Below are 13,060 nucleotides of genomic sequence, written 5' to 3'. Positions count from 1 at the left end.
CAGTCTACCATCTTCAATATTTCAATGACCTCTGGCCTGAATTTTTTTTTTTCTCTTCCTTACTATTTCATTCTGTCCCATTTTCAAGATTTGAATTCTTAAACTTAGCTGAAAATTGTGCTGGCAGAGGAGGATGAATGATTTAATATACACTAGTACAAAGTTGTCAGCAAATAATTCATTTTATATAATTCTCTTTCAACTACTTTTGTTAGTGTAGTTACAAGTTAACGAGTGCCTACTATACGTCAAGCACTGGGCTCAGTTACTAAATGCGCTTATACTGAGGATAACTGTATTATACATTAAGCACTATTTGTTGGCTCTACTCTGCAAACTGAAGAGATGAATTAGGTCATTTGATCTTGGTCACAAAACCAGTGAGCAGTAACCCGGCACTCAGAACCAGGATTTTTCTGATCCTAAGCCTCATTTCTTTTCATTATGCCAAACGAAGTTCCCTTCTTTCTCCTGTGCTTTCTATCCCCTCTAACACAAACACTCCCTTGTCCTTTTGCATTTCTATTTTGCAGCTCTCTGAAATACTCCATTTTCCATTTTCTAATAGTTTTACAACATTTACTTAAATGAATATCAGATAGTGGAAAATACATAATTAAAATTTTGTGAACTTCTGTATAAGAAGCCCCATGTAGACATATAAATCTTGTTTTTTCATTCTTTTGAATGTGTATTTCTTGTACGATAGCAACTTTTATTATTTAATATAAGACTTCATGAATAGTTCAGCAGTGAATATTATGACATTTCCCAAATATAGTGTATTTTTGGTCAAATGAATTTCAAAAATTTGGGGACAATCTTCAACTAGTTTCTTTCGTGCAAGACTTTGAAGAGACATTGATGTGCTAATGTACCTCTGAAAATTTATAGGATGTGGATATAGTATAAAATGCTTTCTGTGTAGTTTTTCAAACAAGTATAAATAAAACAATTTATGTAATATACTTGATGATTATATTTGAGGAAAACATAATGGAATTCAAGTTAAGTTGCATTTTTGACTTATCGTGCCTGAACACTTAACATTTCAAATAGAATGGTTTATATAGTTTTTGCTCTCTCATCCAAAAAGTTTGTGCTAAAAAATTACAAGTATTTTTTAATATCAACAAAAACACAACCCCAATTTTTAAATAGCCAAAGCACTTGAAAATGTAATGTAGAAAAGTAATATTCATAGCCACAAACATGTTAAGAAATGTATAACTTTTCCTATAATTAAAACTGCTAATTTTCAAAAAGTTCTAATCATGCAATATAATGTTTAGTAAAGCCTCACATTGTGTACTTTAAACTTACACAATAGTATATATTAATTATATCTCAATAAAGCTGAAAAAAATAAAATAATGGAGCTTAAATTTTAAACAAGACTGAGAACTTGTACTCATTTGTGTTTGGCATTGTATATTTTATTCTATTCCAGGGATCAGCACACACTGTCCCATGTACCAAATCTGGCCCACTGCATATTTTCGCGTGACTTGCAAGCTAAAATTTTACATTTTAAAATGGTTGAAAATAACAAGAGTAATATTTTGTGACCTGTGAAAATTACATGAAATTCACATTTCAGTGTCCACAATTAAAGTTTTTTAAGAACACTAAAAACACAAAAGTTCTAACATGTAAAATTGTTAGAGATAACATATATAAATAAACATATAATTTAATATTATTAATAATTTATTCACTTACGATTATTTCCTGACTACATATAGTATACTAGACAGTGTAAAAGGTATATAGCAATATCCAAGTAGTTTCTCTCATGGAGCATAAAACCTACTGTGGGATACTATCAAAAATTAAATATGTATGAATTTAAGATATTGGATCATAAAAGTAACTGAGAAAATTAGAACAAAGTAAGATATTGTAAAGTGATGAAGTTTTGAGGAATGGGGACTTTTAGATAAGTGATTCTAGGAAGAGGGCTGTAAAGAAACAGCCATTTCAGGATGCCCCAGGGAGATATATTTCAGGCATTTGGAACAGCAGATAGAATATCCGTGGGAACTAGGCATGTCCTGGGACAGGGATAAAGCCCATGCGCCTAGAGGAGAGTGACTGGGAGGTCAGTGGAAATGATGGATTGGGGAGAAAGTGGGGTTCAGATGACATGGATACTTAGACTGGAGAAAGAGTTGAGACAATCTCTGGTCTCTTAATACATTTCAATGTGTCTTTAAAATAAAAGATTGCAAAATTCTAATAGCATTCTTCCTCATCTAAAATAATTGCTCGTATGTTATATATTAGTTTGAGATAACCTTCACTTTTCCTACTAGCACATGAATACAAAATTTTCTACAGAAAGAAGAGAAACCATCTATAATTCAAAATCACAAAACACCACTCATAAAAGTTTTCTATTTTTCCTAACATGTTAGATGCCAGCATTTTCATATTTAAATGGAATATTTTGTGGGATCATATTATAGGACCATGTAAATATTCTATTTCTAATCAGACTTTTGCTTTAGTTTTAGCATCCCATGATGACTGTCACCAGAAGAAATTGTTACAATAATGAATGGTAAATTCTAACTTCATCATTTTTTCTACATTTATTAGTTGCTAGTATATTGTAAGGAAATCTTTTTCTTCTTCTCTGTATTCAGGTATTCATTTGTTTATTGATATCAGCATGAATGCTTGGATTCCTAGCTGCAACTTTACAGGGCAAGAAAAAATTTCTTCTTTACTTTAACCAAGTGATCAAAGTTATGGAGCCAAAGGATATGATATGCCTTTTGATGTGATACGATGGGAAGAATATGCCATCCTCTCTGATTTTTCTGCCAAAACTCGTATTGTTAGAACATATCAGAGAAAATCTCTTAAAAAGACAGAGGAATTGTTCCAAATTGTGGGAAACTAAAGAGAAAAGACAACTAAATGCACTGGGTGATCTTGGATTACGTCCTGAGTCTGGGGAAAATAGCTGTCAAGGACATAACCGGAAAAAATTAATGACATTTGAATATGAATTGTGGTTTAGATAATAGCATTTATTGTTAAAATTTTCTGATTTTGATAATTTCGTGCAAGAGAATATTCATGTTCTTAAGAGATACATACTAAAATATTTAAGGGTAAAAAGACAAAATACCTGATACTCACTTCTAAGTAATTCAGGAGGAATGACAGGGAGCAGGGGAAGGAAATGGGGAGGTAGAGGAGAAAAGAGAGAAGACAAAGTAGGGAAAAGTATAACTAATTGAAGAATTTAAATAAAAGGTAGAATATTTGTTTCCTAGGGATATTATAACAAAGTTTTTACCTAGCTTTAAACAACAGAAATTTGTTGTCTCACAATTCTGGAGGTCAGAAGTCCAAAGTCAAGGTGTCAGCAGAGCCATGGTACCTCTGAAACCTCTAGGAGAGGATTCTTCCTTATCTCTTTCAGCTCCTAGTGGACTCAGACATTTCTCAGTGTGTGGCAGCATCCAATTTTTGCCTCCGTCTTCACATGCCCATCTTCCTTCTGTGTCTGAAGAACTATACAGTGGACACGTAAATCAGTGGGATGCAATTTATAATGTAAAAAGAATATTTAAAAAAGATATTTAAGAATATCATGTCTTGGAAGAGAAAAAATAATTTTGTGGAACAGAAGACACTAGCCATACTGGTAACCGTAGCATGATATCATCTTTACTTAGCTAATTACATCTGCAAATTTCCTGTTTCCAAATAAGGTCACCTACACAGGTACCAGGGGTTAGGAGTTCAACATCTCTTTAGAGGATGCAATTCAGCCCATAACAGGTTACAGGAGTTCTTTGTATTACTCTTGCAACTTCGAGTAAACCTGAAATTATATCCGAATAAAAAGTTATCAAAAAGTTTTTGCATATAAAAAGTGGGTTTTTTTTTATTAAAATGCACTTAAAACTTCAGTAGTAATGTGTTAGAAAATTATTACTAAATGAAACAATTATAAGTATGTTCATTGGCAATAAATTGTTACACAAAGTAAAACAATATTTACTTTATTTGTTCATATGTTATGTGATAGGCAGGAAATAACATTTCTATTTTAGGGAAATGATATATTTGAGTTCCATTGACAATATTACAGGAACATAGTTTAGGACAAATTGGAAGTTGGATAGCCTCCCAGTTTGAATAATTAGAGAGGAAATGTGATTTGAGCTCTCAGAAGGAACTAAACAGTCCTCAGTTACAGAAAGCATTTGAGAAGTTTCTGTTGATTTTGCATATATAACATTAATTACTTTTGTTTTCCTGATAAAAACTAATCACTATGTGATTGATTGATTTTCCTGAAGCCAAGCTGAAGAACTTGCCTCAGAGTCTGCATTGTAGAAAAGATAATATTTTTTATTGAGCTATTCTTACTAATACAAGTTTTATTTAATTTGGAATTTCTTCTTTCATTTAGACAAAGGGCAGTCACTACTTTTAGTATAAGAAATTTGACATATGGTGATTAGGTATAGGAATGTAAAACTAGGAAGATAGATCACACACACACACACACACACACACACACACACACACACACACACACACGCACGCACCCTTAGGACCTAGGGTGTTTTCAAGCACCAAATTTAAATGAGTTCTCTTGAATAGTGAAAAAATATTTAGGTCTTCCATCTACTTTCATTCTCAATATCCTTTTTATACATGCAGTTCCTAATCCACGTGTTTTTGTAAAGGACACATTCAGTAATTTTAAATTATTATTTAAGATTTAGAAAATATACAGTGATTGTTAAAGCTGTTGTTCCCGTATCATAAAATAAATACAGGCTTGGATAGTCTCTGTCCTGTCTTTGAAAATCTAGTCTAAAATCCTCAACTCATCCTGCTTCTTATCTCCTGAAATAAAACAATGATGCACACAATCAAATGTACACACCAACACATGAGACAAAGTTAATGTTTACTCTTGACATCCTCATCCTGAGCCATGTATCCAAGGAAACAATATAATTAATATGTATACCAGTTAGGAGTACTTTTGTATGGCTTTTCTATGCATAGCTGAAAAAGCATATCGTGGATGCTTGCTTACATCAGTGGAATGAAATTTGAAATGATAAAAGATCATCTTTAAAAAAGATATTTAAGAATATCATGATTTGGAAGAGAAAGATAATATTTCAAAACATTGTTTCAAATTCTCATTGAAAATGAACAATATCAAGAGTGATATATTTATTGAATTAAATTATTAGCTCTCATTTCACAAAATATAGAAAATTCACTTTATATTCCTGAGTGGTTGAAAATATTTCTTTTAAAAATAAGTACAAACACAAAATCTTATAAATGTTACTATTTCCCCTACCCTTGGGCCATTTCTCTTCCTGATGATGTTAACAGGGGTCTTCTGACATTTCGATGAAAAATGTCCTGCTTTGCAAGTCATCAGCACCTTATTTCCAGTGAGATCCATTAACAAGTATAATTGCACATTAACTTCTGAGTTAGTCAGACTGAGAATAATAATCAGCCATGAATCTTATCAGTGATTTTTTTAAAAAATATAAGTACAGTTTCAGAATTCTAGTTTAAGAAATACAGCTTCTCCGGGGGTCCTTTAAGATCTATGTTGTTTTAGCACATGGCTCAGCCTGTCTAGGGACAGACAATTGGGGTAATGGGGGCAGAGCACCAGGGCCACCACAGGTGGAGCATGCTTGCGCATTGCAGTGGCAAAAGAAAGAAAACCTGTAGGAAGAAGAAGGAAGGAAGGAAAGAAGGAAGGGAGGAAAGAAAAGGAAAAAGAAAGAAAAAGAGCCTTTGACAAATGTCATTCCTCTGGAAAGAGTGAAGGCAGAAAACATAAGTATGCATATAGTGATTTTATAATTTCATCTATACAATCTTGAAAATAAAATACAAAAATGTAGTTAAAAAGAATTATAATGAATGTTATAGTTCTTTGCCTCAATTTTTAATAATTAGTTTAAGTGCAGCATTTGGCCTTTCATTTTAAAATTTATTTTATTAAATCTTGTTAGTACTTAGTATGTACAGGCACTGTAATAAGTGTTGGGAATATAAAGAGGAATAAGATGTGATCTGTGGTTAGGGACATTACCAACCTCCAGAAAAGTCCGACTCCTAGATAGGGAATGATACCTGATAATTTAGCAGCACAGACCACTGAGTGATTAATGGGGTAAAATCTCAATGAATGAGTCCAGCTAAAATATCCAGCACCATGTTTCACTTTCAGACTTTCTTTGAAAGAGCCTCATTACTTCTTAAAGAATAAAATATATTCTCTCCAAGTGCTCCACCTCTCTCAGCTCCCAGTAGCCTTCCTATTTATTTTTGTTTTGATCGATAATACATGACTCATAATTATATTCACCATTGTCTTATGCCCAGATGTTTGGCATAGATGATTCTATCGGAAGCATGTATGCATTGGAAAAAAAGAATAACTTGATTATCCCTATTAGTACAGAAATAGGTAACGATGCCCTGTAATTCTGTGTCTTAATTGAGTCTTTAATAATGGATACTTGGGTAGTTATGTAAAATCTTATTCTTGTGTTTGGAGACTAAAGGAAAGGAATTATTAGCAAAGTCTACTTAAGAACATTGCTTCAAGTAATTTCTTTTCGAATTCTGAATAACTGAAACAAAATTAAATGAACTAAGAAGATAACTTGAAGTCTTTAGGACCTTAAAATTTACTTGCTTTCCTTAGGTAAGTGAAAATATGAAATATATAATTTAGTCTGTTCAAATAAAGGAGTATCTTTATATAGTTATAGAAGACGTAATGTGGTAAGCTCTAGATGGTGAGGTTAAGTGACATAGCCTATTTGGTGGGCAAATATTAAGATATGGAATATAATACCACTTTGACCTACATTTTGGTTTGTTTATACAATATATTTAGAGAAATCCTTTTGAAAACCTGTGCAGACTTGCTAAGGTATAGGAAAGCTACATTTATGTATGTATGTATGTATGTATGTATGTATGCATGTATGTATGTATATATATATGTATATAACATGTTATAAATGAAAGGCAAACCCCACATTTTAATATATATAATATATGAATGTGACATATATTTTTATGTAAAGTTAGGGACTTGGATATTATATGAACTATATAAACTATATTGACATCGCAATACAGACTCCTGTTCATTAGAAAGAATAGAAGGAAACTTTCATTTGGCCTGAATTTAATGACATGGTATTGGTAAGTCTATGGGAAATCTTAGACAATGGGAACATATTGAAGTCATGCCCTTGGAGAAAAGATGTAAATCATGCATGATAAATTTTGTGGAGCTTATTAAAAATGTTAGAGCAATGGTGACGATTTATGTGACCATTTTTTTAAAGAGCAAAAAGCACATCTATCATTGTATTTGAGCTGAGATGGGCAAAGGATGGAGCAGATGTGCTCAGAGGTGCTTGATGGAGGGCCCTTAGAAGATAGAAGATGCATGATAGCCATATTTAATATACTCCATCCATTAATGTCTACAGATTATGCTTTTTCTTAGAAAACAGTTTATGGTAAGAAAAAAACCAACCAGAAGCAGTTAGCCCAAGCCTTTTTGAAAAACGTAGTGTAAGACTAGCTCTCAGATGAGTTTTTGTGTAGATCAAAGACCTTAAAGATTTTATAGGATTGTTTGGGGACAGTCAGTTAGAGTTCATACAAGAGTTCACCATTGAGAATCTCTGAAGACATGGAGGCACTTCTGTCATCTTAGAAACAAAACAGGCTATGGGGCAGCCAGCGCAGAGGCGTGGATGGTTTACTAGCCATGGATTGCATATTTTGGGTTTAGCAAAAGTGCTGAGGAGAAGTCGTTGCGACTCAGGTCTTGCAAGGGTCAACGGAACATTTTTAGACTGTCAGAGCTTCTCACAGAGTATTCTGCTATTGTTCTTAAAAACAATTCTAATTTTCTACATGATTCTGCAGGGTTGTAATTCATGTAAACTTTTCTTGATCTATTTTCTAAGACAGAACTTAAAGTTTTTATCCACTTTCTATATTAACAGTATACATAATGTTATATTTGTTCTTTTTTACTTATAGGCTGGAGCCAATGTCCTTCTCCAGGATGTTAATGGAAATACACCATTGGATTATGCTGTCGAAGGGACGGAATCAAGCTCTATCTTACTGACCTATCTGGATGAAAATGGTAGGCTGAACTTTGAAAAACTGTGGAAAGATAGATGAAGAACTAGAGAGGTAGAATTATAAGTGTATTTATTTTTTAAGTGTGCTTACATGATTTCATATTGATGTAGTTTCACCAGATTGTATAAAATAAGGTATTTTTCTATTCTACATTTTACTCTCCTACTGAAATGTATTGTTGCTTTAGTCAATGCAGTTTTGCAAGCCAGCAAAAATCTAGAAACCAACAATGAAGGGACATTTTAACAAGCATCTAAAGTCCATAATTAGTGGGACTGGGCTTGTAATTATAATCTGTCCTCCACTGGGAGATGAAGGGAAGTGAACCAACACAATTGAATTTTGAGTTAATAAGAGCGAAGTCATCTGAAGTGTATTCTCTTAGTAGCTGATGGTCCCCTTAAGGATTACATGTAAGTAAGTGAGGGCTTAAGTCAAGGGCAATTTGCAGGGGCATCCCAGTATCCTCTTTTGCTGACACTTGGAGACAGAAACGTTGTCAGAATAATGCCCCGTGACCATGATGCTAGCCTGAAAAGATGAGGCTGAGGCCTCACATGTATTCAGTGACAAAGAACATTTAATTGCACAGACCCAGCATATAATTTCATGGGTAAGTTCAGCATTGGCAAAGTGAGATACATGTGACACCTTGAGACTGGTGGGGTATTAAACTAAAGAAGTATGCCCCTTCTTTTTCTTTCTGCTGTTTAGGTATAAATAACAACAATGAAATTCCAGTTCCTTCATGTATGATCTATTGTCAGAGAAAAAGCTGAAAAATTTTAAGAGCCACACCTTGGTTGTGACTCTATCCTTCTTGTCTTTAAGAAAAGCCCGCACATCTGCCTCTTTGTTCCCTGTGCTCTTTGCCTCCTCCGGATTGCTTGAATCAGAAGGTTTATTCTGAGGATGGCTTAGAATAATAATAATTAGTACTTAGCAGCCATGAGTTCCTAAGAAAATAGTCTCATTAATTCTGAAAGCAAGGTAAGTACCGTTATTTTCATTAGAGAAAATGTGAGCTGAGCTGTGCTCCTGAAGGTCACCGAGTCATGGCTTGGGTGACAGAAGCAGCAGGGGGTGCAGGCTGTGTGGTCATTTTCTCTACATCTCTCTCGCTCCTTGTTCCCGGTCCTTTGTGAGGGATCATGTGCTTTCCTTACATTTTGTTGCCTGTGAGATAGATTCCATTACTTCTAAAAGAATGAGCTTAAAGTTATGCACATTCTGCTGTTGGGAGGTTTACTATTTGGACATCTGCAAACCTTGACTTGTAAGCTGCTTGATTCTGAATGAGCATGAAGAACTTGACTGTCTTTTACTTATCTGTGCCAGTTCTATATGATGATTCCCTGCTCTGCTTACTATTCTAAATTTCTAATAGGCATCATAATAAATATTTCTTTTAGGAAACTAAAATTAAGTATCCTTATTTGCAAAAGAATTAACATTACTTACAAGTCTTTTCAACTCACTAAACGATTTTATTTGCTAAGAAATTTTAGTATTTGCAAAAGCAGTATTATCTATCCTGCATAAATAAAAATAAGTATATTCCTTTGAGAGGTTGCTTTAAAAAATGATAGAGGAAAAAAATGCGACGAAGGTACTGACTCTGAATGGTCAGGAGAAAATCTGTCACGGTGATGGCTGTCACAATCGGTTTGTAAAATACATGTTTGCTGGAACAAATTCAATGTAATAGCTCTTAAATTTTTAATTTTGTTTTTCATTTGTCACTGCTGTTGCGCTGGCCTCTGCCTTCCTAGCTATCCGCCCCTCCCTTACCTCTTTCACAGTCCAGTTCCGTTTCTGCCAGCGTCCCTCCTACTTATCTGTTTCAGCTGCCACAGTTTCACTAAATACTGTCTAATTCCATTTATTCTCTGGTCCCCCTGTTGGAGCACTTTTAGAGCTGTCTGCTGTGACAGTGTGCACCAACGTCCTTAGAAATTTCCAATATTCCAAGGTGAGATTTGTGTTGTTATTTGACGACAAGTGTTTCAGCATTGCATTCTCATAGCTAGTTGGTTGCAGTCCTTGAATTTGCACTCTCTATCACACAGTTTCAAATCAGAATACTTACCATGCTGTCACATCAGGACACATGTAGCAAGAAGCATGTGAGGTTGGGAGCAAGTTGATTACATGGAAAAAGGCTGGTCACAAGTTTTAATTGTACTGTCACCACCGACATACACTGTATACCCGCACACAACAATTAACCTTGGCTCACCGCCTGAGCTTTCCAGGCTGGAAAACAAGACAACCACGGAGGACTGATTGAGCATTTGATGCATGTTAGATCTCCAGTGCAAGGCACACCAGCTGGCATTCAAGGAAAGCAATTGATTATAAAATGAGCCAGCAAGGAAAGAAGGCACTGCAGGGAGAGCTCGAGGTAGCCCGGGGCAGATGCTTACCATGAGGAGGGGGGAAGTAACTAAATAAATATATATGTTTAAGAAATATATGTATTTATTACATACATATGTTTAAAAGTCTATGGAAAATAAATAAAATAAAAACTTTGATCAGCCTGTATCGTTGTCACTACTCTTTCTCCCTCATTTCATATCTATCCTTTTAGGAAAAGTAGCTCACATTTATTCTCCCAAGTTCCTAATCTCCTCTTCTGGCCACTGAAGCTCAGCTTCTGCACACAACGCTGCCCCCCGTCCACCGGAAAGGTCCCTGCAGTGAGTACTGTTGTCCTCTTCGGTCCTCTGTTTCCTCATTTCTCTCTGACATTTGATGACTTTAATCATAATGTTATGAGAACTCTCTCACCTGCAATGATCTTTCCATAGTTTCCCTCCCTTCTTGTTGAGCTTCTTCTTAGTTTCCTTTGGAGGCTTGTACATCCAATGGCAAAATGTTGGTGCTTCCTGGGGCTTTGTCTTTAAGTATCTTCTTTTATGACTCCAAACTATCCTGGCTTATCTCACCCTGTTCTTTATGTTGTTACCACCTGCCTGTTCCCAAAAATATTCCTGCGGCTGAGATATCTTTCAAAATATTCAGCCTTGTATGTATAATTTTATTAAGTATTTCAACTTGGAATAAAAGACAGTTTGTTATAACATGTCCAATATGGAATTTATTGTGCTTTCATAGTCTATCTATATTTAATTTTACCATTATAGCCAGGAACCCAAGTATCTGAACATCACTTGCCTTCTCCTAAATTCCTCACATCAAATTGTCACCAAGTCTCACAGATTCTGCTTCCTTGACGTTTCTCTGATATGTTCACATCCCTCACTGATTATGCTATTACCACCTTAGTCAAAACCCTGGACTTGCTATTTTGGAACAGCCTCGGAAACTGGTCTTGCCTTCAGCCTTAGCCTTCCTCTTTATTCTTCAGGGGATGCACAGATTAATCAGTCCACAAATGACCTGTGTATTTCCTCTACTTAATAAAGTTTCATTTGAAAAGCCATCCCTGCACCAACCTTTTCAGAATCGCCCAGTGTTAGGGTGACAGTGCATCCCAACTTGACTGGGACTGTCCATGTTATACCCGTGGAGGAGGGGAGTAGGTAGAGGGTTACAGCACCTTTTTGGTTTGAACATGTTTATTTCTCTTTGCTAGAACCAACTTTCTTTCTTTTTTTTTTTTTAAGAATCAATTTTTTTTTATTTGCCTGCTCAACTCTTTTGCTTCCTTCAAGTCTTAGATCTCTTAAGAAGCTTACTGTGAGGCAGAAGTTGGGGTTAGATGCACTTCTAGGCACTTAGAAAATCTTATGCTAAAGTCATGGGATGGGTCATTTCATAGTTAGCATAATGACAAAATTATCTGTAATAGCAGCACAGAGTAACCCCAATACAGAATGGATAGTAAAGGAAAAGTTCAGTTGTTAATAAAACAGTACTAAGGGGGACAGTTAAATAAAGTTAAGGTAGGGTTCAGGTTGACTTGCGGTGTTAACATGGTTTCAGTTTTGCACAGGCATCTATCGATATTACCAAATGTAACCAGGCAGTAGTAATTAGTATCACATGTAATAACTTGTGAATTTCAGGTGATTTTGTTTTTTATTTCCTAGATTAAAAAAAAATTACCAAGTTCTTGTAAAAATAATCAATGTAAGCAGGATTTTTATTATTTTTTTCAGAAAACAGTATGAAAATAAATGTAATTTATTTTTAAAAAAAAGAGAGAGAGAATTAGCCCATTATCTATTATAAAATAGACTTGCTATGAGCTATAGCATCTTGATTGTTGTTTTCCCAAGACAGCTTAAGAAATTTGTTTGACCAAGAAAAGAGAGAATTTCCATTCTGTTGTATTACTAAAAATAAACTTGTGCTTTTTTCCTAACATATAATAAAAATCTAAAAATCACACTTATATGGTCTCATATTTGATTCAAAATTAAATTTTAAAATAATAGAATATAATGTCATAATATTCTCCTCTGGTTTCTACACAACAGCGACCAGAAATACATTGTTTTCCCATATATTTTACTTTAAGTGAGTCTGAAACCAATGATATCTAAGCTTTGTTTTAATTTGTCTTTCATCTTTGACTCCTATTCTTTCTTATTACTTAATTTTAATTACATGTTTAAATAATTTGCATGTTTAAACGTATCTAAAAGATACACGTCACTTCAGTAAACAGTGCCACATGATAAAAGTACACAAAACAATGTAAGCTTAGAGCAGGGTAACCATCAGTTTCTTCTGCTACTTTAACATGCAACATTGAACACGGACATCTGAGAAATATTTTCCAAAATTAACTCACACGTCAAGTTCCATAATAGTAAAAATAAGAGTAGAAGAACGGTTTTAGTTGTTTCTTAACAAACCTGAAATGTGCCTATTAGGAATATTTAAGAAATTC

General features: G+C 34.4%; 1 protein-coding gene across 8 annotated transcripts in view; it reads left to right on the top strand.

The window, feature by feature from the left end:
* The window catches only part of MYO16 (myosin XVI), a 513,348-nt gene that overhangs the window by 180,372 nt on the left and 319,916 nt on the right, over positions 1–13,060 (top strand). For all 8 annotated transcript variants that reach the window (XM_039866287.1, XM_039866291.1, XM_039866293.1 and 5 more), the window contains one exon: positions 8,089–8,197. In XM_039866287.1, coding sequence (XP_039722221.1) covers positions 8,089–8,197 — 109 coding nt within the window. The remainder of the gene's footprint in view (positions 1–8,088; positions 8,198–13,060) is intronic.

The sequence above is a fragment of the Pteropus medius genome, unplaced genomic scaffold, assembly GCF_902729225.1.
Source record: "Pteropus medius unplaced genomic scaffold, Ma_sr-lr_union100, whole genome shotgun sequence".
Classification (NCBI taxonomy): Eukaryota; Metazoa; Chordata; class Mammalia; order Chiroptera; family Pteropodidae; genus Pteropus; species Pteropus medius.
The sequence above is the reverse complement of the archived record's forward strand: the minus strand, read 5'-3'. Positions and strand labels throughout refer to the sequence as shown.